This window comes from Rhineura floridana, chromosome 1 (genome assembly GCF_030035675.1).
Source record: "Rhineura floridana isolate rRhiFlo1 chromosome 1, rRhiFlo1.hap2, whole genome shotgun sequence".
NCBI classification, from domain to species: Eukaryota; Metazoa; Chordata; class Lepidosauria; order Squamata; family Rhineuridae; genus Rhineura; species Rhineura floridana.
Window position 1 is genome coordinate 15,926,929 of NC_084480.1, and position 27,640 is coordinate 15,954,568.

At 45.6% G+C, this 27,640-nt stretch overlaps 1 protein-coding gene across 3 annotated transcripts in view; it reads right to left on the bottom strand.

Moving 5' to 3' along the window:
• Positions 1-27,640, bottom strand: part of MYO5B (myosin VB) — a 363,858-nt gene that overhangs the window by 237,071 nt on the left and 99,147 nt on the right. For all 3 annotated transcript variants that reach the window (XM_061614358.1, XM_061614367.1, XM_061614347.1), the window contains exons 2-4: positions 24,843-24,953; positions 13,378-13,549; positions 8,217-8,361 (exon numbers count right to left, since the gene is read on the bottom strand). In XM_061614358.1, the coding sequence (XP_061470342.1) occupies positions 8,217-8,361; positions 13,378-13,549; positions 24,843-24,953 (428 nt within the window). The remainder of the gene's footprint in view (positions 1-8,216; positions 8,362-13,377; positions 13,550-24,842; positions 24,954-27,640) is intronic.

The following is a 27,640-nucleotide window of genomic DNA, read 5'->3' on the forward strand; positions in this document are numbered from 1 at the left end:
AGTCTGCCTCTTTTGGGGTTTCGAGCTTGCTGGATTCAATGCCTTCTTTCACGTATAGAGCGACTCCGCCACCAATACGTCCTTCCCTGTCCTTCCGATATAGTTTATACCCAGGGATAACCGTATCCCACTGGTTTTCTCCATTCCACCAGGTCTCCGTTATGCTCACTACATGAATGCTCTTCTCTAAGACCAAGCACTCCAGTTCTCCCATCTTGGTTCGGAGGCTCCTAGCATTAGCGTACAGGCACTTGTAAGCAGTGTCTCTCTTCAAGTGTCTTTGGCACTTGTGGTTAGGCCTGTGGTAATTTTGCTCTTCTGAATTTATATCCTGTGCCCCTGCTCTCACAATGCCTACTTCTAGGCCTACCCCTTTTAAAATTTCATCATTTCTTTGGTTTTTATCCCAGGGGGGAGGTTTATTCCGAACCGGACCTTTCTCAGCTCCTGTCGGGTTTCCCCCCTCAGTCAGTTTAAAAGCTGCTCTGCTACCTTTTTAATTTTAAGTGCCAGCAGTCTGGTTCCATTCTGGTTCAAGTGGAGCCCGTCCCTTTTGTACAGGCCCGGCTTGTCCCAAAATGTTCCCCAGTGCCTAACAAATCCGAACCCTTCCACCCGACACCATCGTCTCATCCACGCATTGAGACTGCGAAGCTGGGCCTGTCTCGCTGGTCCTGCGCGTGGAACTGGTAGCATTTCAGAGAAAGCCACCCTGGAGGTCCTGGCTTTCAGCATCCTACCTAGCAACCTAAATTTTGCTTCCAGGACCTCACGGCTGCATTTCCCCATGTCGTTGGTGCCAACGTGCACCACGACCACTGACTCCTTCCCAGCACTGTCTACCAAACTATCTAAACGACGGGCGATATCCGCAACATTCGCACCAGGCAGGCAAAACACCTTGCGGTCTACACGCCCATCACACACCCCACTGTCTATGTTCCTAATGATCGAATCACCCACTACAAGGATCCCTCCACCCCCTGGAGATATATCCTCGGCACGAGAGGATAGCTGCTCATCCCCCAAGGAATGGGTCCCTTCTAAGGGATCGTTTCCCTCTTCCTCAGCTGGATGCTCTCCTTCCCCGAGACCATCGTTGTCCATGATAGCAGGAGAGCTATCATCGTTGGAGTGGGACACAGCTATATCGTCCCTGAAGGCCTCCTCCACACACCTCTCTGCCTCTCTCAGCTTTTCCAGGTCCGCCACCTTGGCCTCAAGGAAATGAAGTCGTTCCCGGAGAGCCAGGAGCTCATTGCACCGAGAGCACACCCACGACTTCTGTCCAACAGGCAGATAGTCGTACATGCTGCAGGCGGTGCAAAACACTGGAAAGCCCCCACACCCTTGCTGGCTTCTTACCTGCATAGTTTTGTTTAAGGTTTATTATGTCAATGGGTTGGAGACTGCGGTTTAGTTGAGGTCAAGGAACAGACGGGCAGAGTGGGGGGCCCTGGCCTCCTCGCCCTGCTGCCGAACTCGCTCTGCTGCTTAACTCGCCTTGACGCTTCGTCAGCTGGGGCTCCGTGGAGCTCGTGGAGTCCCTTGCCCACTACAGAAGGTGAAATAGGAGTAGACTCCTCTTCTTGATACTGAAGTGTAATTTTAGTTTAAACCAACTGTTTCTATTCATTTACCAAGTACCTAGAGAGGTGCTGGGCTATCTGGCAGCTGGACAGCCATCTGTGGGGATGCTTTTATTAAGGGATGTACTGAAAAGGCCATTCCACTTCCACACTGTCTTTGCAAACCAGAATAGTTTGGAGATGCTCTGTCATAACGTAGCAATATTCTGAGATATCATATAATGGTGGCCTCTATGGCATGCACCATTAAAATGGCAGCCGCAAGCAGTGAACGCTGTGGGTGATGTTTCATCCCAGAGCATTTAGGGAGAAACATGTGGCCATCAGTTGGAGGCCAGTTGGATTGGAGCTATGCAATGTAATGACAAAGAGCAGAGGCTTTTTGAGGAGGGCAGGTGGCAGCCACAGGCAGAAAGGAGGCTGCAGGAGCCAGTAGGGATCCCAATTAGTGCTGCAACTTCACCTCCAAAACTACCTCATTTCCGCAAATGCACAGGGAGCTCATCCCCTCTTTTCACTGTCAAGCTTCTCCTCCCCAAATACGTTCTTCAAAACCCTGCGATATTCTGAGTAAACATAATTGGGATTCTGCTGTATGGGCGCAATCATGGACGCCCTTCCATGGGAAGAAGTAACAATACACTCGGTGGGATTTTCTCATAAGTAAATGTGCATAGAATTGGTCCACGTCATATTTCTCTGAGTAAATTATCTAAACATAAAGGAATTCTTTGCAGTAATCATGTACAGGCTGCACGTTTGCTTGCATCTTCTCTTTAGCTAGTTTGCAAACTGACTGCAGATAAGGTGGCCACCCTTGTTTTACAGGCCACTAGTCCTGTGCTTTTAAGAGTCAGTTGATCTGCAGACATTACAAGATGACATTGCTCAACTCCATCTAACAACTGCTGGATATGAACCCGCAATTAAACACGCCAGAAGTATAGCAGAGGCTGCTCAAGGAAAGTGCCCCTTCCCAGCTGGCAGACTGCCCGGTTTCTGGGGAGACTCATTTTATGATGCGTTTTTTCTTTATTAGGTGGTTTTCTGGATCCTATACTGTGGCCCTCGGCTTGCCCTTATGGCCGGCAATTTTAAATCAGCCTTAGGTACATACACTTGGGCAGGGTTATTGGCCCCTTCCCATCATCCCTACAAGTGGGGTAAGTCAGTAGTGGTTTCATACCAGATAGTCTATGCACAGTGCACTACACTGCATTCAATGTGGTGCGCGCCTGTGGCAGAGGTGCGTTATGGGCAAGTGTGGCAGATAATGTGCCTGCATTGCCGGCTCTCGAGTTTTTGCCTTTTTGGTCGATTATGCAGCAGAGCATTACCTATGGGCTGCTGTATTCTTGTATGGAGCACTTCAGCTCCTTCTTGGAAGGGACAGTCAGGAGACGAGGGGGCTCTGAAGTAGTAGGGCACTATTTTCATGATTTACGGTTCATGGGTAGGGTGGACTTTGGGTGCAGGTTCCTTACCACAGCTTCAGGGTTTGTCTTTGTTTTGTTTTGGCTGCCTTACGTACCAACCTGTGGTGTGCCCCCCCTTTTCCTGCAGTGTGCCCATGGTGTTTCAGTTAGAGGAGGGACCGACTCTGGGGGGGTGAGAACTGCTAGTCCCATACCACACACTGGGAGATGGGGGAGGGGAGTCAGAGATGGCCATATGCCTATCTTTGCCCCAGCATGCTCACCAGCTATCAGAGAGCAGGAGAGGATTTCTGGGAGTTACAGGCCGGCAGGGGCTATACAAAGTGTCCATGTTCACCTGACCCGCCAGGGATTGTTGGTCAGGGAGGTGCCCGGTGACCAGCTGTTGCAGGCAGCGGCCCTCACACCATCCGGCTGTCCAAGGTTTGTTTCCAGGCAGACCAGGGGCGCAAGAGGCACACCATTATTTTATCCTGCCCCAGGACTGGACACTTGTCCCGTGAGGGTGTCATGGTGTTTTTGTTTTTGTTTTTGGCCTGTAGCTACAGGCCCGATTGCCTGATAATCAGGGGGAGGGATCTTCCCTCATAAAGTTTCGGACTAGCGTCACAGAGCCTAGGAGCAGGCGCATGGGGGTTTTGGGGGGACATGCTCCTATGGAATTAGGGCTGCATACCCGGCAGGTGAATTGCCTACCTGGAGTACATTCACCCCTGAGGTGAGTCTGAAGGTCCAGGACCCAATTATTCACGATTGTTTCTGTTTTGGCAGGTTGCTGGACGGGGATGGAGCAGTTTCACAGCCTACTCTGCAGCCATGGCATGATCTTCTAGGCTGGCCGTGGGGCTGCAAACGCACATTGGTTCACAGCCAGGCCTCTGATGGTGGGCCACAGTTTGGTGGCTGGGTCGACAGAGTATGCGCTGGGGATGGTCTCCTATCCATGTTGTTCCAGCAGGGTTCAGTGCGGAAGGTCCCGCAAGTGGTGGTCATTCCCGGGGTGGGAATGACCTTGGTTACTCAAGGGCAAGGCCCTCAGGGGCAGGCATGTGAGGACATGCAGTTGAGGCCACGATAGCCTCTGGTCATCTGCTGTGGTCAGACATGGAGGGGTCATTCCCCTGGGTGGGAATTACCTGGGTTACTGAAGGGCAAGACAGGTGAGGACATGCAGTTGAGGCCACAGTAGCCTCTGGTCGTCGGCTGTAGTCAGACAGGGAGGGCAAGGCCCTCAGTGGCAGGCATGTGAGGACATGCAGTTGAGGCCTCGGTAGCCTTGGGTCGTCTGCTGTGGTCAGACATGGAGGGCAAGGCCCTCAGTGGCAGGCATGTGAGGACATGCAGTTGAGGCCTCGGTGGCCTTGGGTCGTCTGCTGTGGTCAGACATGGAGGGCAAGGCCCTCAGTGGCAGGCATGTGAGGACATGCAGTTGAGGCCTCGGTAGCCTTGGGTTGTGTGCTGTTGTCAGACATGGAGGGCAAGGCCCTCAGTGGCAGACATGCTTGACATGCAGTTCGGGAGGCAACAATGCCATCCTCCTGATGGACCTGCAGAGGGGTCTGCATAAGATTCTTATCGGGTGTGGGGTAAAGGGAGACTAAGCAGAGGCTTGTCCCCCTTTTGTGGCAAAGAAGTGCGGGAAAAGGTTTAAAGGGAAAGGGCAGCTAGGTGACACCTTTAGGCACCTTTGGGGGCGATTGGCGGTCCGGGGGCCTGCAGCTCAGGGCTATACGGCCCGGGGGGCAGAACACGGGCCGCCTTTGGGGCCAACGTGCCTCATCTGCTCGGAGTTTCACGGCTCTGGGGGGCGGTGATGCGGGTTGGACCCCCTACACATCTTCAGGGTGTGGCTTGAGCTAGGGTCTGGCACAGGGCAGCCCCGGGCTCAGGCAAGGTTTGGTCGCCCTATGGCTGCAAGCAGGCTTTGCCTGGATCATCAGAATGCTCCCGCACTTGATTTCCCCTCTGCAGGTTCATTATTCTAATTGATTCCATTTAATAAAGTGGCCCATGATTTAACCCAATGAATGGTGTTGGTGTTTTATTTCGGCAATAGGCCGCAATCAGTTATTATCTAAATTACAGTTAAAGCTGTATGAAAGAGCTTCTTTAACTGATATGCTAACTATCCATTCTTTGAGATTTTCTAGGCTGTACCCATGCTTTAAAACAGATCACCAGAAAGCTAACTATTTGGAGGCAATTAGTTTAGCTCCACATAGCCTTCCACTTTTCTCAATGGCAGCTATAAGAAACTTCCCTTAGAACATCGGTTTTGTGTGTTTTGTAAAACAGCTATAGAGGATGTTGTTCATTATATTACACAGTGTACACAGTGTCCTTTATACAAAGATCCTTGTGAGAAATATCTGTGTTAGTTAGTTGTAGGAAATTTTTTGTTACAGTACATGAGTTTGTGTGCTTTTTGTTATTGGACAAGGAAAATTGTATCTCAATGTGTGTTTTCTTATTTGTGCTGCCAGACAGGAAATTAAGAGCTAAATTTGTCTCTCAACTTTGAATGATCTATGTTTGTAATGCATATTGCTAAACAAATAAAATGATTACAAACTACAAAAAGATAACTCTTTTTACCAGGGGTAAAACTAGGATGACAACACATCTCTTCAGCAGCCAATCTTGCAAACAGCCTAAATAACCATTATCTATCTCTAGCTTCAGCACATCAATGGAACCAAAAGCGGTTCAGCCGTTTGCTGAATGAGGCCCAGCAGTTTTGCACCCTTCTCATTTTTGTATATCAAGGTCAAAAATAAAGATACTCTGCTTATTTTGCATTAGCAGCTCCACCAGGGAGTGCAAATGAATTTAACTATGTGTGCTTAATCTTATTCTTAAAACTTGCTTGAAAGACAAAACTGCTGTGAAGATTCCCATCTCTCAAGGGTCTCTAACACCAACTGGTCAGCAACTTTGGACTGCAGCCTGGGCCAATTTCAGTACAGGAGTGAATGGATTAAACCCCAATTAAGCCCAGAGATGTTGCCCCTGCTCACAGCAGTCCAGAACTTGGCTCAAACACAGCTGTCATGATGATAAAGTTGCACTACAAATAACAGCGGTAAAATGTAATAAGATCAATAAGGGAGCCACAGAAAATGCTTTTGCTTCTGGAAAGAGAAATAAAAGCAGCTATTTAAGATATCCAGTGCAGGTTTTTGGAATTTGCTGATGCACCATCATCTGCCACTAACCAAGGATGCTGAAAAAGGAGGGGTGGGGGAAGATTTTGTGAAGACCAAAGGTGAGTAAACGTTCTGATACAGCCACAGGCTCTAGAACTCTGTGCTAAAAGATTCTACATTTTCCACCAGCAAATCCTAGAAGACACAACCCTGAATTCAACAACTGGGATTGATGCATAGAACTTTTTGAGGAAATTTATTCATATGGTTTTAAATATTTTTTTTGCATATGATTTTTAAAGATTTTGCATATGATTTTAAAGATTTTTTTTCTTTTCAAGAGTAATAAGAAAATGGCATGTGGGTGGGTGGAAGGAGCTGGCCAGGGACCAAGCCAACCCAAATCTAGACCTGGAGAGTACAGAGGTGTTAGATGGAGCCGGAAGGAATGGGCAGGAAACAACTGAAAGCTGATGCTTGAAGTGTCAGCAGAACAGTGCTTGCTAAAAACAACCAAGGGCATAAGGCCAGACTAGGTTCCCAGCAAATGCCAGGGTCCCCTGGGCGAATGCATCCACTGTCTCCTCCTTCCCTTGGCCCAAGGCTTGGGGCAAGGAGAAGGCAGAAGTGGCTTTGTGCAGTCCTAGTTCCCATGAAGCATTCCCCCCTCCCACACCACTGAGGACTGAACTGGAACTAACCATCTCAGTGGCAAAATGATGCTCTGCATGCAATTCCCAGTGTGGAGAAGCTCTCAGAAGCCCTTCTCCAAGTACCCCAGTTGCTGGAGAGTCTTCTGTTAAGGGAAGCAATGGCAGCAGAAGAAAGCACTTTGGAAGCATTTTGTCAGAGGCATCATCCTGCCTGCCAACCACAGGAGCCAATGTTTATTTATTCATCTACCTACATAATTTTTTCCTTGCTTTTCTACATGAACTCAAAGCAGCTATGCAATGTTGCATGCTCCTATTTACTTTTGCAGTCAAAGACTTCCCAGGGCCAGGTAAGCCAACAAGGCTAGTTCCCACCCCAGGCTAGGCGATTCCCAATATAAGCCTTGGAGTCCTAACTCTGTGCATGTGAAAGTATCTGTAAATGAGATGGAGAGGCTTGGCAAGCCATCCCTACCATTGAGCAGAGTGCAGCAGCTGCCTTGTGCAGTAAATTCTAAGTGGTGAGCAGCAACGGTGAGGTGTGAGAAAGCAGTGTGTGCTACAGAGAATGCCCCTGAACCCCCTAAAGTAGCCTGCTGCCCTCAGGTGTGTTGGAAGATGGTGACCTTGTAAGATTCAGCTACCAGTCCAGTTGGCTTCAATACACTGAAGGGGGGGACAATTCTTCTTCAGCCAGCCCTGAGGCTTGATCTGAAGCATCAGCATTCACCAAAAGAGGAGAGAGGAGAAGAGTAAAACTGCAAGTTAGAAACCATGAAGCAAGGATAGACTATGAGAAGTCAACCCTCCTCAGACCATTGGCTTCTCTACCAAACTATTCTTGTTACTAGAGTTTGCATGGATAAGCACAACTGATAGAAGGATTTAGCACAACTGAAAACCTTTATGTTCTGCCAGACCTATGCAGGCAATTAAGAATATGCTTTTTTCTCAATAGTTCACCTTTGTTTTTTATTGTATTTTTAATGTTTTTATTCTATTTTTTTTAATGTATTGTAAACCGCTTTGATGTTTTTAATGAAATAGTGGTATACAAATATTTTTATAAATAAATATAAACATGAAAGAGACTATATATATATATATATATATATATATATATATATATATATATATATATATATATATATATATATATATATATAAAAAGCTGAGAGTCTCAGGATTCTGCAGAAGCTGGTGAATTCTCGAGTCAGTAGCAAGAATATTACTCCATGACGTAATGTTAACCATGAAGATTTTCAGAACCTGCCAGCCAGTTGAATTTGGATGAATTCTTAGATTAGAATACATTGGATGTTTTCTTACATTAGTACATGGTTTTAGTGCACAAACCTGTTTGTAGATGGGGTGGGGAAGTCTTCCACTCACCTGGCCATTTGTTTATAAGCTTCTTCTGCGACTGCAAAGATATGAGGATCCATGTCTCCCATGTTTTGGCCACTGTACGCATAGATGACATCTTGTCCATAGATTGGCAACTGTTCATAGGGATTAATGGCAACGAGCACAATACCTTAAAGACATGTAAAAATGCAAACAGTTAAGGCCACACCAAAGAAACAGAATTTTCAATACATTCTGATATAAGAGCACCAATCTACTCTGAGTTTCTTTTCTGCTACATACAAAAAGTAATAATTCTGCCATGTTGACAGCTGCTGTTCCAGCCTGGTTGTGTGGACCATTGTTTCTTACTTTATGCCCACCATGTGAGAAGATGTTTTAAGGCTTCTACATTTCAGCTCAACTGCTACATTTGTCCTCTATAACCATGACTCAACAAAGCACATGAGAGACAAATGTCCACTCAGCCAGAGAGTTCCTGCACTGCTAAAGAAGCAAGCAGATTTTCAGTAAAATATAAACTCAAGTGGATTGCCTATTCAGCATGTAACAGAATTTTTTTTAAAGAAGGCAACACTCTTCCTATTTAGCATCTTCCTCTTTATTATTTTCACTGTGGTCTCAAGTCCAGTTGTCCCAGACCAAAATTTAAGCAAAAACACAATAAATCAATGCATGTTAAAATTTAAAAGGCTTCAGCTTCTTTCTTGGGGCATGCCAAGAAATGGCTCTTTCCTGGAACAAACAGTTCTCTATTATTGTTTGCTGAGCATTTATTATACCACACCTTTTGACTTTAGAAAAAGCCCTCAAGGTGACTGAAAAAACAAAATCTTGTAAAAATAATTTTAAAAATACAGTACAGGATTCATAGATACTCCTTTGATGTCTTGAGAGAGCTTATATCCTGCCAAGTGAGATGAACATTTCCTGCTCATCTGTCTCATCATGAATAAATTAAATAAATAAATAAATAAAATTTTATTTCTAAGCCACCTATCAGGCCGAATTAACGGCCACTCTAGGCGGCGTACATAATAGGATAAAATACAACATATAAAATACAACATATAAGCAAAACATCAACTGTAATTAATCTAAAACCACCCACAAACTGCAACAAAATAAAAACTAGTCCGCCCCAAGAATCCTGTAAGCCCGCCTGAATAACCAGGTTTTCAAGGCTCGGCGGAAACTTGGTAGGGAGGGGGCATGGCGGAGGTCATAGGGCAAAGAGTTCCAGAGGGTGGGGGCCACAATCGAGAATGCCCTCTCTCTGGTCCGCACCAGCCTAGCTGTTTTAACTGGTGGGACCGAGAGAAGGTCTTGTGAGGCTGATCTTGTCAGGCGGCGTAATTGGTGATGCTGGAGGCGCTCCTTCAGATAAACTGGACCAAAACTGTAAAGGGCTTTAAAGGTTAATACCAACACCTTGAATTGGGCCCGGTAAACAACTGGTAACCAGTGTAGGTCTTCTAACACCGGAGTGATGTGATCATGGCGACGGCTGTTCTTAATCAAACGTGCCGCCGCATTCTGTACCAGCTGTAATTTCCGGACCGTTTTCAAGGGTAGCCCAACGTAGAGCGCATTACAGTAGTCTAAGCGAGAAGAGACCAGGGCATGTACCACCCGGGGGAGCAGATGGACAGGAAGGTAGGGTCGCAGCCTCTGTATTAGATGTAATTGATACCAAGCTGCCCGGCTCACTGCCAAAATCTGAGCCTCCATGGACAGCTGGGAGTCAAGAATGACCCCGAGGCTGCAGACCTGGTCCTTCAGGGGCAATCTTACCCCATTAAACACCAGGTCTATATCTCCTAACCTTCTCTTGTCTCCCACAAGCAGCACCTCGGTCTTGTCGGGGTTCAGTTTCAGCCTATTACCTCCCATCCATTCACTTACGGACTCCAGGCACTTGGAAATGGTACCCACAGCCAACTCTGGTGAGGATTTAAACGAGAGATAGAGCTGGGTGTCACCCGCATATTGGTGACACCGCAGCCCAAATCTCCTGATGATGGCACCCAACGGCTTTACATAGATGTTAAATAGCATGGGGGAGAGGATAGAACCCTGTGGCACACCACAATTGAGAGGCCAAGGGTCTGAAACCTCATATCCCAATGCTACTCGTTGATGCCTATCTGAGAGACAGGAGCGGAACCACCATAAAACAGTGCCCCCTATTCCCATTCCCTCTAGGCAATCTAACAGGATACCATGGTCAACGGTATCGAAAGCTGCTGAGAGATCCAGGAGGACGAGGAATGCATGTTCTCCCCTATCCAACGCCCTCCTCAAATCATCCACTAGAGCGACCAAGGCTGTTCCAGTTCCATGTCCAGTCCTGAAGCCCGACTGGAATGGATCTAGATAATCTGCTTCATCCAAGTGTGTCTGTAACTGTTTGGCCACCACTCTCTCAATCACCTTGCCCAAGAATGGTAAATTAGAGACTGGGCAGAAGTTGTTCAACTCTTGGGGATCCAAGAAGGGCTTTTTCAGAATGGGCTTTATAACCGCCTCCTTGAGGGTTGAAGGCATTACACCTTCTCCCAAGGAGGCATTCACCACTACCTTGATCCCTTCTCTCAGTCTCTCTTTGCAGCCCATAATGAGCCACGTAGGGCAAGGATCAAGCAGACAAGTGGTCGGCTTCACAGTCGAGAGCACCTTGTCCACTTCCTCAGAGGGAAGAGGCTGAAACCGATCCCACCGGACCAGAATGCAACTGGCCAACTCTGGCCCACTTCCTGTATCCACGGCGCATGGAATCGTGCTCTTCAGACGCTCAATTTTATCAGCAAAGTGTTTAGCAAATATGTCACAGGAGGCTTTAGAATGTTCCATGGGTTCCTGTGCAACTGGACCGACCAGGCTACGGACCACTTGGAACAACCTCCTGGGACAACACTCTGTGGACGCAATAGTGGCAGCAAAGAAATCCCTCTTTGCTGCCTTTGTTGCCACTTGGTAGGCAGCTATTGCTGTTCTCACCAGTGTCTGATCGTCATCGGAGCGAGATTTCCGCCACCGGCGCTCTAGTCGTCTCACCTCCTGTCTCAGACCCCGCAACCGTGGTGTGTACCAGGGTGCAATCTGAGTTCTATTCAGCGGGAGAGGACGTTTTGGAGCCACCCGGTCTATTGCCCCGGTGATCTCCCTATTCCACTCCATCACCAGGGTTTCGGCCGGGCGACCTTCAGACAGCTCCAAATCTCCCAGTGCATTCAGGAATCCCTTAGGCTCCATCAGGCGCCTGGGACGGACCATCTTAATAGGTCCCTGTCCCCTGCGGAGGGTGTGCAGCATTGAGAGGTCTATATTTACCAGATAGTGATCTGACCATGACACGGGGTTAGAAAAAACAGCCCCCATTTTCAGAGCACTTCCTCCCCCCTCCGAGACGAACACAAGGTCAAGAGCATGACCGGCTACATGGGTGGGCTCAGTATTACTAAGGTGCAGTTCCCAGGAAGTCATGGTTTCCATGAAATCCCGAGGGGCTCCTTTGAGAGCTGCCTCGGCATGCAGGTTAAAATCCCCCAGAACCAATAGGCTCGGGGGAAAAACCCGCACACCCGAGACAATCTCAAGCACCTCAGTCAGGGAGTCTGCTGTGCAGCGGAGTGGGCGGTACACCAGCAGAATCCCTAGACTGCCCTTTGGGTCCAACCTCCAGTACATGCAGTCAACAAACTTGGTCTCATGGAGAGGGGGCCTGGCAAAAATCAAAGACTCCCGATAAATAACTGCCACTCCCCCTCCCCGCCTACCAACCCTCGGCTGCTGCGCGTACTGGAAACCGGCTGGACACACGGCCTCGAGCACAGGAGCTGAGGCCTCATCCAGCCAGGTTTCCGTGATGCACATCAGGTCTGCATTCTCATCCATGATCATGTCATGGATGAGTGTTGTTTTCTGTACTACAGACCTGGCATTACACAACAGCAGTCGAAGGTTGGATGGAGTCATGCATCTCCCAGTTTCCTTCTGGCTGTGAACAGGCCCGGAACAGGGAATGGATATTAAGCATCGATTTCTTGTTCCCCTAAACTGGCGTGGCCTGCCACCCACACCATTCCAGCATCTGCCGCCCAGCCTCTTAATATCGTGGCTTCCCACCCTCCCCACAGCAACCCTTTTCGATATACACATGTCCCCCTCCCGGCCTGGTACTCAGGCAGGTTCCCCCACCCCCCCAAACACATCCAAGTAAGTTGTTCACGTCTTCCTTGCTGCAGGTCAACTCGTTTGCAGCCGGTAGGCCACTCATCTCCAGTCATGCCTGGGCGTCCAGCACGGCTCCTGGCCTTCGTTGCTCTCCCCGTATGTCCAGTGATTTCCTCTCCTCATCAGGGTCAGATGTTTCGTCCTCCTCCTCCTCCTCTTGTAGGTCTTAATCTTCCGGAGTGGCCAAAGCGGCCAGCAGATGGCACCGCGGTATCTCTTTTCCTCTTCCCCACACGCGGGCAACGCCCCGGTCCACCGCTCCCGACACCCCCAGGCAGCCAGCTCCAGCACCCAGACGAAGGCGCCCCGGGACCACCAAGGAAACGCCACCCCAGCGGCGGCCAACACAGCCGCAATGGCAAGCCGGAGAATATGAGTTTTCCCTTCTCTATATATTTATATGAGAGATGCCCTCAACCCTTTACGACTTTATTGTCTGTTCTTAAAAGGGCATGTCTGAGCTAGTTTTTCAACTTTTGACTGGCTTCACTGAATCATGAGCAGACAAGCATGTCTATGCTTTTGGAAACAAACAGAGATTTTCTTGTACAAAAATAATCTAAGCAGTGTGCTTTAGCACCCTAGCACAGACTTCATTAACCTGGTGCCCTCCAGATGTTTTGGACTACAGCACCCATTAGTCCCAGCCAGAATGGCCAATGGTCAGGGATGACAGGGGTTGCCGGTCAGCAATATCTGGAGGGCTACAGGTTCTCCGACCCTGCTGTATACCAATTAAGGACCTTGGATGATCTCACCGAGCGAGGATGAAATAGACATCTTAATCCAGAGTCATTAGCCCTTGTGGTTTCTCTAGGATACTGGTCTTTTTTTAAAAGAAAAAAAATTGGTTGGTGTTAGACACCACTATCTTCTCTCATATTTCACACCCCTTGTCACCCTCCCCTTGGTCCCAATATTGCAAGATATGGCACATTGCAACACTCACCACAGTAAGTATAGATGTGGTTTGATTCCAAGAATCGGACTTTTAAGTTGTGCAAGACTGCAGGTTCATGGAGGTAACTTAAAGCGGTCAGGTCATTTTCTCCAACCAAAATATCTGGATTTCGCAAGAAGGGAAGTTTGTTGGCTTTAGGATCAATAGGATATTCTTGGATCTGAAGTGATAAAAGAAAAACATATTACTTAAAGCTCCCAGAACAGCTTACAAATAGCAATTATAATGGCAGTCCTTATCATTTTAAAAGATACAACACAAAAAGAAAAGGGATTGGGAAGGAGAAGGGAAAAAAGCAAACTCAGGCAGTAGTTCTTATTATGGAGTTCCCATAATAACCAGCTAGAATGAAAAGCATTCAGGGAATCTGATGCAATTGGTATCAGCTAAACTTACAGAGAGGCCTTGAGGTGCCATTCCTCCCTCTGCTTAACCCTAATGCAGGGGTTCCCAAAATGTGGTCCACAGACCACCAATGGTCCATGACCTTCATTCAGTCCACTGCATGTTAGTGGATTTCTGGTTGAAGATGGGAGACAGAACATCCAATGCATTAAATGCTCATTTTTATTGTGTTTTTATTGCTTCTGTTATTTTTCTTATCTTCTTGTATTACGATTTGAATTCCGTGGAATTCAAATTGTGATACAGTAAGATACAACATAAGAAATAAAATAAGCAATAGAACTTATTAGAAAAATTATTAGAAAAGTTAGAGAAATTACAGAGCCCAGTGATCAGCTGGATATATAAGGGGAGAGGTGATCTTTTAAGGTATTCTTTCAGTAGCAGAGTAACATGACATTTGTATAGTGCTACTATTTGGGTCCATAGATTGTACGCGTGTGGAATGTAATGTGCAAACACCCTTAATATGAACAACCTCTCTACAGGAGAGTGGCAAATGGCCAGAGCTTTTCTGCTTGAGGCAAAGGACAGGATTACATGGAATGGGGTGGGGTGCAGAGAAGCTAACTGAATTGATAGTTGGGTCACCAGGACAACATCACTCCACTGCACCCCTAGTGGGGGGGGTTTGCAGGGCAGATCACATGGCATACACAGCCCTGTCCTCCAACTAGGGAGGTGCCAGTTCAAAAGCATTCCATCAATCTAACAGGATGGCATAAATTCGAGTTTGATCTGTATCCACCAGCTGCTACTTCTACTGATCCGTGCTTATTTTTTGCTTGAAAAAATATTGATATTAATATTGGTATTTCAAAGGAAATAACGATAATTCCTTATAAAATATTGACATTTTCTTCAAAATATTGATACTTTAAAAAGGCAATTTTTTAAAAAAGTCAGTTTTTAAAAATAGTTGCAGAAATTAGCTACATTAACATCCAATCCTCGCCAATTGAGAATAAGCAAATTAATGGAAAATTCGGTACCAAATCCGTATTTGGCAGAATTCTAGCACATCTCTACCTCCAACAGAGCGAAAAGACAGGGGAATTCAAGAGGAGCACCTGCCACCACTGCCACTCCCACCATATCCCAGCATCTATCACCTGAGGCAGCTGCCTCACTCTGCCTAATGGCAGGACCAGCCCCTTGCCTCTAGCCAAGATGTTTTTAGAGCCAAAATAAAAATTAAACCTGTTCTCCATGTATTTCTCTTTCAATTGTGACTGGCCAAGTAAAACAGAGCAAACAGAGACTCTCCTTATTCAGAGAAAATATCTCAACAGGATGGGTATATTTTAGTTATTTAAAAACATTTATAAACTGCTTAACGTTTTAAAAATCTCTAAGCAGTATACAATATAAAACAAACAATATCATTAAAACAAAAATGCAACCTAAACCCAACAGAACAGTAGTATAAAAACATGCTAAAGCATATAAAACAAAACAAAAATTCGGCAGATTCAGGCACATAAAACAGGGCCCAATCTTGTGGGTAACAGAAAGCCTGGGCAAAAAAATACATTTCTTTACAAGACGTCTGAAGCTTGTTCATCTTGAGAAAGTTCTCAAGGGGATGTGGCTGGTCAATGCTGGTAAACAACACGCTACTAGGCCAGATGGAAGTTGCTCTTATCCAGCATCAGCAGCTGTTTATGTCCTTACAACACATCTGTCTTTCTCCTGTGAACAATTTTGCTGTCAATATCCATCACTCCCCAGCTAATAAAATGCTGCTATTAGTCAGCTCGAGAGCCAGTGTGGTGTAGTAGTTAAGGTGTTGGACTACGACCTGGGAGACCAGGGTTCGAATCCCCACACAGCCATGAAGCTCACTGGGTGACCTTGGGCCAGTCACTGCCTCTCAGCCTCAGAGGAAGGCAACTGTAAACCCCCTCTGAATACTGCTTACCATGAAAACCCTATTCATAGGGTTGCTATAAGTTGGAATCGACTTGAAGGCAGTCCATTTCAATTTTCATTAGTCAGCTCGGTTGAAAGCAAAATGAAGAGAACTTACCAGACATTACTAGAGTAAGAACATAAGCAAAGCCCTGCCAGATCAGACCAAGGGGTGAACTTAGGTAACCATCCCATCTCTAGCAGTTGTTAGTCCAAATGGCTCACATCCAGGATACAAACGGCAATGACTCCCCTCTGCTGTGTGTACCCAACACCTAGTATTTATAGGTCAAGGGCGGGTAACAGGTAGATAGTGATCTACTGGTAGATCTTATAGAATCATAGAGTAGTAGAGTTGGAAGGGGCCTATAAGGCCATCAAGTCCAGCCCCCTGCGCAATGCAGGAATCCAAATCAAAGCATTCCCTACAGATGGCTGTCCAACTGCCTCTTGAATGCCTCCAGTGTCGGAGAGCCCACTACCTCTCTAGGTAATTGGTTCCATTGTCGTATGGCTCTAACAGTTAGGAGGTTTTTCCTGATGTTCAGGAGAAATCTGGCTTCCTGCAACTTGAGCCCATTATTCCGTGTCCTGCACTCGGGGTGATTTGCCACCCTGGGCTCCTTCGGGGGTTAGGGTGGGATATAAATTGAAATTACTACTACTACTCCCAATTGTTTTTACAATGTCAACAACAAAATAATGCCACTTCCCTAAATCATACTGCTGAACTGAATAAAGCACAGAGTAGGGCCTCGCTTTATGGCGCTTCGCTTTACAGCGATTTGCTAATCCAGCGGTCGCAATTAGACTAAAGCCCCACTCATACGGCGCTTGTTCCACTTTTCCGGTGGTTTTCAGGCATCGCACGCCATTCTACTCAATGAGTTCTGCTTTACAGCGGAGGTCCGGAACATAACCCGCTGTATGAGTGGGGCCCTACTGTATTCTCTGTGTGGAAGGACTGTGAGTATCATTCAGTACTGATACTCAAACCAAATCCATGAGCTCATCATACTCATTTAATTTCATGTCTTTTGCACAAAGCTCCATTTGGTGGATCTTGGGGTTTCTGTTTAAAAAGAAAAACAACAACCATATACGTCCTGCACACTGGATGTATCCCTTCTGCTGTTATAGATATAGGGCCTCTGGATTTGGCGGTTTCATAAAGTATTGTCAGAAAACTAGCCAGCAACAAAGGGAAAGGGGAACAAACGTGTAGCTTAAATGATGTCCCTGCCTGTGCGCTCTGTTATCCATGGGCCTCTCTGTCCAAACCAAAATAGCTTTTTGGGATGAAGTGAGCATCCTGGGACTTCCCTTCCTACTCTCCTGATTTGACAAGAGGCCTCCATTTTCACTTTTGCCAGAGGAACTTAACTGTCAAAGCTTTCAAGGGACTTGTGCAAAATTAATCCAAAGCATAAGCAGGCTTTGAACTTAACATGAAGAGCCCTGGTTTAAACTAAGATGCCACCTCGTTTCTATCTGCCTCTCAAAAATGGAAATAGCACCCTGGGGGAGGTGACAAAAGTATTTACAGATAAAAGGAGGAAATATCACACTGCTTTAATCTAATTCAGAGGCATGGCTGTTTGGATGAGATGGAGCCAAAAAGCTTTACCATATGGCCACCCATATGTTGGAAATGCCGCAACTGTGTGATTCAATAAAAATTCCGTCATGAGTTTGCTTTGCGTGTTTTAAAAAGGACTTTCCCTATTCTTTAGGGAGATGCTTAGGGGAGGGATGGAGGGGGGAGGGATGGAGGGGGGAGGGAGGGGAGACAGACAGACAGAGAGTTTAGCAGATACAATGTGATGTATAAAGAAATAGCCCAAGAATAGTTTTAACAAGAAAAGGTCTTGACACCCATCTGCAATTAATTTAAATCATTCTTGTGAAGGATAAAAACAGATTTTTCTCCCCCTTTCACCCAGCATTATTAATAAAAGTGCCTCATGGTATTTTGATGGGCAAGCTAGCTAAATGTGGGAACAACTATCAGGTGGATCCACAGTTGGCCACAGAATTGTACTCAAAGAGTGCTTATCAATGGTTCCTTCTCAAAATGGGGGGAGGTAATAATAAACTTAATAATAATAATAATAAACTTTAATTTATAGGCCGCCTATCTGGCCAATGGCCACTCTAGGCGGCGTACAATAAAGCACAATAAAATACATGGTAAAATATGATACAATAAAAACAATATAACCAGTACAGCACAATGCAAAATTACAATATTTAGTAGAGTTGTCAGTAATACAATTCTGAAGCTAGTAATAAGCGGGGTAGGACTCAGTCCTGGGCCCAGTGCTCTTCAACATTTTTATTAATGGCTTGGATGAAGAGGTGCAGGGAATGCTTATCAAATTTGCAGATCATACAAAATTGGGAGGGATAGCTAATACCTTAGAAGACAGAAACAAAAGTCAAAGGGATCTTGATAGGCTGGAGCACTGGGCTGAAAACACAGAATGAAACTTATTTATTTATAAAAATATTTGTATACAGCTATTTTGTTAAAAACATCAAAGCGATTTACAACATGTTAAAAACAACCACCACCATAGAATTAAAAATCAATAAAAACAAAAGTCAACCATTGCGGAGAAAAGCATCTTCTTAACTGCCTGCCTAAGCCTAGACCTGGAGGAACAGAAAGGCTTTTAAAGTTAAACCAGAAGGCACCTGCTGAATCTCTCTTGGCAGAGCATTCCAGAGAACTGGGCCGATGACACTGAAGGCTCGATTTCACGTCAATGTTAAATGAGCCTTGCCACCTTGGGGAGATGACCAAAGCCACTCCTGCAGATGATCTCAGTGACCCCATCCACAACAGTTAACCTGCTTATCTCCCATACATAGGAACCATCCACCCAAAAAGCCTCCATCTTCCCAGGATTCAAGCATAGTTTTACTGGCCCTCATCCAGTACACTACAGCATTCAGACACTGATCCAGAGTGTTCACAGCCTCTCCTGATTTAGATGCTATGGAGACATAGAGCTGTGTGTCATCAGCATACTGCTGACACCTTGCTCCAAAACTCCTAATGACCACTCCCAGCAGCTTCATATAAATGTTGAATAGCACTGGGGAGAAAAATAGTACTATGTGGAACCCCGTAGCACAAGTGCCAGGAGGGCAAGAAACATTCACCCTGTGTTAGTCTCTGGATATGACCCTGAAGGCAAGAGCAGAACCACCATAATACAGGGCCTTCAATACCTATCCTGCTGAGTTGGTCCAGGAAAATATAATGGTTAATAGTATCAAACACCATTGAGAGAGTTAGCAGAGGTAAAAGGGTCACACTCCCCCTGTCTCTCTCATGATAAAGGTCATCCATCCCATCTGAATCCAGACTGTGATGGATCTAGATAATCAGTCTCATCCAGGAATACCTGCAATTGCTTTGCAACCACCTTCTCCACCACCTATGGCAAGAAAGAGGTGTTGGTGACTGGTCTATATTATTACACTCCATTGGATCATGTATGGGCTTTTAAAGAAGTAGATGCACCACCGCCTCTTTAAGGGCAGTGGGCATCACACCATCATACAAAGATGCATTTATTACACCTGTGACCCATTCAGTCACCCCACTCCGGCTAGTTTTAATAAGTCAGGATGAACAAGTATGTAATGAGAGGGTGGCAGGGTGCATCATTGCAAGCATCTTGTCCATATCATCAGACATCATTAACTGGAACTGATCCCACAACACTGAGTTTGTTGTTACATTGGACACCTTGGCTGGTGTCTACAATAGTAGTGTCTAGATCATTGTGGAGCCAAGCGACTTTGTCCTCGAAGTGTTTAGCCAGCTGGTTACAGCTGGATACCATGTGCTCCAGAGGTCCATCGCCTTGGTCACTCCAGACCACATGGAACAACTCAGCTGGACGGTTCTTCAAGGCCCAATGGAGGCAGCAAAGTAGGATCTCTTTCCTGCCCCCACCGCCACATGGTAGGCACGACTGTGAGCCTTAACACGGGCTCAGTCTGCTCCGGAGCGAGATCTACGCCACTTACATTCTAGCCCTCGCCTGGTCTGTTTCATCAACCACAGCTCCTCAGTATACCAAGGAGCAAAGTGGGCTCCACAGCACCAGAGAGGGTCCTCAGGAGCGATCGTGCCAATGGCCCTACGAGTCTCCTCATTCCATAATGAGACTAGGGCTTCAAGAGGATCGCCTGCTGTATCCACTGGAAAATCTCCCAGAGTGTTCAGGAATCTATCAGATTCCATCAGTCTCTTGGGGCAGACTATCTTAACTGGTCTCCCATCCCTGCAGGGGAGAATTGCTGCTGCAAGACCAAACCAAACCAGGAAGTGATCCAACTATGACAATGGGGTGAAAGCCATCCCACCAATTTCCAGACCACCACCTTCTGCACATGGAGCGAAGACTAGATGGAGGGTATGCCCTGCGCTGTGTGTTGGACCGATGACCATTTGAGACAGACCCGTAGTTGCCACTGCCATGAACTCCCAAGCTGCATCTGAGGTGGCCTCAGCATGGATGTTGAAGTCACCCCCAAACCACCATTCTGGATTCCTCCAACACCACACCCAAAACAATCTCTGCCAGCTCAGTCAGGGAGGCTGTTGAGCAGCAGCGTGGTCAGTACACCAACAATATCCCTAAACTGTCTCTTTGACCGAATACCAGATGCAGGCCCTCCAGTCCCGCTCCAAAAGAGAGGGGTTTCCAGGTGATAGGGAGTGAACTCCTGTGGACTACAGCAACACCTCCTCCACGTCCCTCCAGTTCTGGACACCACACATTTAAAAGGATGCAGACAAACTGGAGCAGGTTCAGAGGCGGACAACAAGGATGATCAGGGAACTGGAAACAAAGCCCTACGAAGAGGGGCCACCCACCTGTACACTACACTCAACATCAAAGGCCCTCCTCCAGGTGCCTACTTCGAGGGAAGCTCGGAAGATGGCAACAAGGGAGAGGGCCTTCTCAGTGGTGGCCCCCAAATTATGATGTTTCTGACGAGGTGCGCCTGGCACCAACACTGTTATCTTTTCGGCGCCAGGTCAAGACTTTCCTCTTCTCCCAGGCATTTCAGCATGTGTTTTTAAATTGCTTTTTAAAAATGTGTTTTTAAATTTGTATATTTGTTTTTCATGTTTTTAATTGTTGTAAACCACCCAGAGAGCTTTGGCTATTGGACGGTATACAAATGCAATAAATAAATTAATAATAATAAAAAAGAGAGACTGAAAGAACTGGGCATGTTTAGCCCTTAGAAGACAAGACAGAGATGAGATATGATAGCACTCTTCAAGTACTTGAAAGGCTGTCACACGGAGGAGGGCTGGGATTAGAGATGTAAAATTTCTGAAAATTTTGAAGCCATAGGGAAGAAACGTTATTTTTCGGGGGGGGGGGGTTTCTCAGAACAAAACAAATTTTTGGAAAAATTGAAAAAATGCATTAGCACTTTTTACAGATTGAAAGTCACTTTGTTACTTCAGGAACATCAAATGTAATTATATACAAATTGGTTTGGCATAAAATTATTACCTTTGGTATATTAAAAGTACATTTTATTTAAACAATTATTACAAATTGAATTTACTTTTTTATATTTTTACTTTTTTTTTGTAACAAATGGAGCTACAAGCTCCTGAACTGTAAGGAGCACCTGAACTGTAAGGAACCTCTTTCCTTTTGCCACTTTATGAGGAACAAGCAAAAAACAATTAAAAAACAGAAGAAACCATCAACATTAATAACAAAATTATTTATGTCTCCGCTAGTCCTCCACAGTGTCAAGCACACATAAAGCATCCATTCCCGTAAAAAGAACTGAGAAAAAGGGGGGGGGCAAGATTCAATGAATCATTTTATTCATCATGCTAAAATAAAACATTCCATAATCCATTTTTTCTTCATTTTTTTCAATTTTTCGGGGAAAAAAACCAAAAAAGACTTCAGAAAAAAATGTGGGGGAAAAACGTTTTTCCCCCAAATTTTTCCGGTTTTTTTCCAGGCCTTCACATCTCTAGCCAGGATCTCTTCCTGATCATCCCAGAGTGCAGGACAGGGAATAATGGGCTCCAGTTACAGGAAAATAGACTTCAGCTGAACATCAGGAAAAACATCCTAACTGTTAGTGAGGTACAACAATGGAACCAATGACCTAGGTAGATGGTGGGTTCTGCAACCCTGGACGCATTCAAGAGGCAGCTGGACAGGCATCTGTTGGTTTGGTTATGCTTTAAGTTGGATTCCTGCATTGCCTCTTCTAGCTCTACTAATCTATGATTCTATGTTTAAATTATCCTCCCTTCCATTTTTAGAGCTATCCATAGTTCAGCATTACATCTGCACCAACGTTATGATGGTTTGGTTGTAAATCTACACTTTGCAAAGCCATGACGAAACCACTGGCGCAAAATGCAGTTTGGTGTTAATCATGCCTTGCATTAACATCAGCAGACAAGTAATGCTATGTGCAGATACCAGCTAGAGAATTAGCATCCTGTTAGCAGAATGTGCAAACCACCCCTTACATAGCAAGAAAGAAAGCCATCAAGACAGATGACACAATTCCAGAAGAGGAGTTAAACTGCAAAGCCCCGCTGTAGGAGAAAGATGCACCAGATTTGATGGCGTGAAACAGAAGATGAGCATAAGTATTCAAAACTCAAGAAATCAATCATTTTATATAATATAAAGAGGCAATGCTCACCGATATGTTCACAAGCAATTCCGGGACAAAAGCATCTAATTACAACTTTCTGCCTTGCCTAAAAAGCCTCCTCCTAATACAGTGGGGGCTGGGGCTCAAGCCAAGGAGCCAAATGCAGCCCTCTTGGCTTCTCTATGTGGCCCTTGAACAATTTTTAAAAACTGGGAAGAAATAATTTTTAAAAATCCATTGCCATTATGCCAGCCAAGAGAGATAAACATATTTATTTATTGTTTATTTATTTATTAAATTTATATCCCACCCTTCCTCCAGTAGGAGCCCATCATGACATCACTAGCGCCTGGTGTTTTTTTTTTTTTTAAAAGCACTCATCATCATCATAAATTCTGTGCTTGTCATTGTAGTGCTCTTAGTTAGCAGAGTAATCACACCATGTCCTTTCCAATTACTATGGCAGCAAATGTGGGGGGTTTGGGGGAGGGGGGCATTAAGAGCTTCTGAAGTGCTCCTACTAGTGAAACAGATCTATTTTCATTTCAGCTATTATAACAACAGTGTAACTTTAAAAACTGGTGTCTGGATTTGCTTGTTTTCTTCTTAAAGGGAATCTAAAAAAATGTAACATGAGCATCGAGAACTGGGAAGTCTTGGCCCATGAACGTCCCAAATGGAGGTCGGCTATTATCAAAGGTGCTCTGGATTTCGAAGAAGCACAAATACAGAGAGAATGGGACAAACGAGCTAAGCAGAAGGCACATCAAACAAATCCTCATCGAGATCGTCTTCCATCTGGAAACCTATGTCATCACTGTGGGAGGCTGTGTGGATCCAGAATTCCACAGTCATTTACGGACCCACTGTTAAAGACCTTATCTTGGAAGACAATCTTACTCGGCCCACAACTGATCGCCAATGAATGAATGACTAATTGAATTACATGGCTATGCAAGAGAAGGTGGTGAAGGAAAGCTTCAACATCCAGGACTTACTTACAGATATTGCAGAACTGAGCAGTGAATAGCACTCCCCTTTAAATCACTAGGATTCCTATAAAACCTAGGTGGGGAACTGTATTCTGCCAGTGGGTCAGATCCTTATCTCCTTCACCCCCACAAGCACAGTTTGACAGGTGCATGGAGTCATGCACCTGTCAGTCACCTGTTGTCACAATGACATCATTGACAGTTTGATTTCAAACCATGCAAAGTGGTGCAAAGCAGTGTGCACCAACTGATCAACTGATTAGGTGGTACCTGCAAGCCCTCTTTTGGCTCAGCTGTGTCTTTACCACCTGTAAGGCAAGTGGGTGTGGCTTGGCCAAAACAACCTCAAGAGTCGTGGGGAGGCCTGGCAGGCCTAATTAGGCACATGGGTCTGAACTGCCCCCCCACCTAAAAATGGAAATGGACTGCCTTCAAGTAGATCCCAACTTATGGCAACCCTATGAACAGGGGTTACCGTTGCCTCCCTCTGAGGCCAGTCCTCCCCAGCTGGCTAGGGCCTGCTCAGCTTGCCACAGCTGCACAAGCCAGCCCCTTCCTTGTCTGCAACTGCCAGCTGGGGGGCAACTGGGCTCCTTGGGACTATGCAGCTTGCCCACGGCTGCACAGGTGGCAGGGCACGTAACCCCTGAGCCACTCGCTGTGGGGATTATCTTTAGCTGGCCCTTGACACCAAGGAGACACGAGCGGGGATTTGAACTCACAGACTCTGGACTCCCAGCCTACCCTACGGTTATAAAGTATATTGTGCTTTTCCTACGCAGAAGAGCCTTCTTTATAGAAAAGACTTGTTTAATTTATTTATAAAAATATTTGTATACTAAAGGTAAAGGTGTCCCCACACTTATAGTGCGAGTCGTTTCCGACTCTTAGGGTGACGTCTTGCGACGTTTACAAGGCAGACCGTATATATGGGGTGGGTTTGCCAGTTCCTTCCCTGGCCTTTCTTTACCCCCCAGCATATGTCAGGTACTCATTTTACCGACCATGGATGGATGGAAGGCTGAGTGAACCTCGACTCCTTTTACCGGAGATTCAACTTCCTCCTTCCGTTGGAATCGAACTCCGGCCGTGAGCAGAGCTTCGGCTGCGTTACCGCTGTTTACCACTCTGCACCACGGAGGATCTTATTTGTATACTACTATTCATAAAAAAATATCAAAGCAGTTTACATCACATCTATATATACCCAATGAAACCATGTAAAAATTTTAAAATCAGACATTATTAACTATTGCTAAAGGTATCTTCTCAATAGCCTGCATAAGCCTGGTGATTAAGCAGCCTCTCTAGAAATCTCCTCCAACCAGAAGGGGAGCATCTAAAAGGCTGATGCTGGCTGATCAGACTTCAAAATGCTTTCCCATAATTTCTTCAAACGATAAAACATGAGACAGGGCCAAAATGGCGAACTTGTAGATAAAAGAAAAAGAATAAAACAGGAGGACATACCGTTTCATCTTCAAGTTTCAGGTGCAGAGTTTTATCCCCCTCCTTGTAATCTTTGATGATTTCTGCCGATTTCCAGACTTCTTCCGGGTCAGGAATCCAAACCCTCGTATACTGCACAGGTGAAAAAAAGAAACGGTCAAGAAAAAGAGCATAAGGAGAGGCCACCTTGATTAGACTGACAGTTCATCTGGTGCAGCATTCCAATGCCAAAAGTATCTGACAAGATGCCTCCAGAAAGCTCACAAGCCAGACATAAAAGCAATATGCCTTCCCCCAGATGCCCCTCGGCAACAGACATTCAGAAGCAGATTGGCTCTGAACAGGTCTTTCCCAGCTCTACCTGGAGATGCCAGGAATTGAACACAACACCTTTGGTATGCAATACACCTCTTGTACCGCTAAGCTATGGCCCTAGATGGGTTGTCCTGGCCAATCAACACTGACAGGCCTTGTTGGATGACACTCTAGGACAGAGGTTGGGAAACTGAAGCCGGTCAGTGGGCCAGATTCTTATTTACTGTCACAGGCAAATTTTACAGGTGGGTGGGGCATCAGGTGGCATCAGGTGACCATTTTTACCCAAGTGTACAATCAGCTGATCACCAAGGCTTGGATAGCTACAGCTATGGCACTTTGCAAGCCCTGGCAATTAGTTGACAGTGTCTGCAATGCACAGTTCAGATGGCTATGTAGGTGCCACCAATCAGCTGATCAGTGGTACCTACAAGCCACCTTTGGTCCAGTTGTGTCTTTACCTGCTGTTCTATGAGTAGGGCATGCAGTCATGGCTTGGCCAAAACAGTCTGGTGGGCCTAATTAAGTCCGTGGGCTGGGAGTTCTTCACTCCCTGCTCTTGGAAGTGTTGGTGCACATTCTCCATCTAAGGTCTGAGGCCCCTTCCAACCCTCTTTGGGTCTGAACTTAATGGAAACAGACGTACATAAATGCAGACAAGTAAAGATGCTATGCAGAGACCCTGCAGGCAATGGTGTGTGTACACGCTGTGGGATGGGGTTCATAGGAATTAAGGTTTATTGAACAACATTCTCATGAAGGAATGAAAACTGCAAGATATAGTTACAAACCAATCCCATTTGCCCCCTGCTAATAGGCTTTTCCTCAATTAGAGTCACAACTGTGCTCTGTGCAGTATGCATCAGGAAGAGTTACGGCCTCACAGGCTTTAGTTCTCCTAAATCAGATAAATGAATCTCCTTCCTAGGAGAACAGTGTTTATTACAGGGAACCTCCCATCCAAGAGGACCATGTTACAAAGAATCATTTGTGCAACTCATGATTAACCCAAGTGGCTGCATGACACAGCATCAATTGAAAAGCACTCTGTAGGCTGGCAGCATCTGAAGACGGTTTGGTTGCCCCTGATGTAGAACAATGAAGGTGGATGTCAGCTAGTAGGGATCTGTCAATGCTGTTGTTAAAATGCGGATTAAATTATAAATGGGCAGGATACTGTTTTTTCTGTAATGAGCATTATTTATTGCTATTGCAAAAGATATTGGATACATACTGGATACTGCAATGGATTATGTCATTGATTTGCTTTTATCATATTGCAAGTGGTATCCCACTTTTTATTGTTAAGTATGTATGACTGATTATGGCCTTTATTTTCCCAATAAAGATTTGGAAAAACACTCAGAATTGTTTTGCTCTGTCTCAAGCAATCAGTTTTGCTAAACCATTGAGGCCCATTTTGATGTATGTCAAGCTTTTCAGAGGCACCATAAAAAGTATATGTAGTCTAAAAAAAATATGCCAATGAACTCCCTCCTAAAAATCCCATGTGGTGCCATACTTCCTGAAAACTAGGGATGTTCCACTGCAACTCATCTTCAGCCAAAAACTACCTTTTCCATCTCACTGTCCACTGTGTCAAAACTATGCAACTTAATTTATTGTACTCCAAGTTACATTGTCATTACGTTATTCCACCCCATTCATTTCAATGCAAAGGACAAAGCAACTACAACAATGAATACCAATCATATTCAATGGATTGATTTCGATTCTGGACATGGGAGGAATAAGCAAACATCAGCAATTACCATTCCCATTTCTGTTTTTGTCAGAGTTCGCTGACATCCCCATCTTGTTCTCTTGAAGCCCTTGCATGACCTCCTCCAAAGGTCTTCACTCCTCAACGAAAGCAAAGACTTCTGCCCTCATCTTACCATCAACTGCACACACAGAGTGAATACACAAAGTGAGAGGGATGCAGGACTGGACCAGGTGGCCCTGCCTTCTACATGCATCCACTGATGCCGTCCCCAACTTCCTCCACATTGAGCCACGAATCTAGTTTCTATGCATTTTGCAGCAATACACACATGGACGCTTCCACGCAATTGGGAACAGGCTGCCCAGCAGCGTGAAAGGACCCAACATGTGTAGAAGGCATATTCTCACTTTGGTGCAATATATGGAGGTCACAGACAAGGCCTGCTGAAACAATCCCACTTCCTTCTATGCAGGATGAGGGATATCACAGAGCCAATCATTAAGCTGTAGTTGTGTGACCAGGAGTGCCCTTGTGGGCTTGCTCACTCCTCCCTGGCATCCTCAAGCTTGTACGTGTCTTCTCCTCCTTTTCCATGTTTTCACAATGCTGTCGTTTCCCATGGCATTTGGTAAACTATAGTTACTGCTAACTGCAGTCTGCCTCTAAACCAGACTGAACCAGATGAAAAAGTGGGTTTCAACCACTGGTTTGGAGGAGTAGCATAGTTTACTCAATTTGGATATCATGGCAAATTATTGTTACACCAAACAATAGAAGG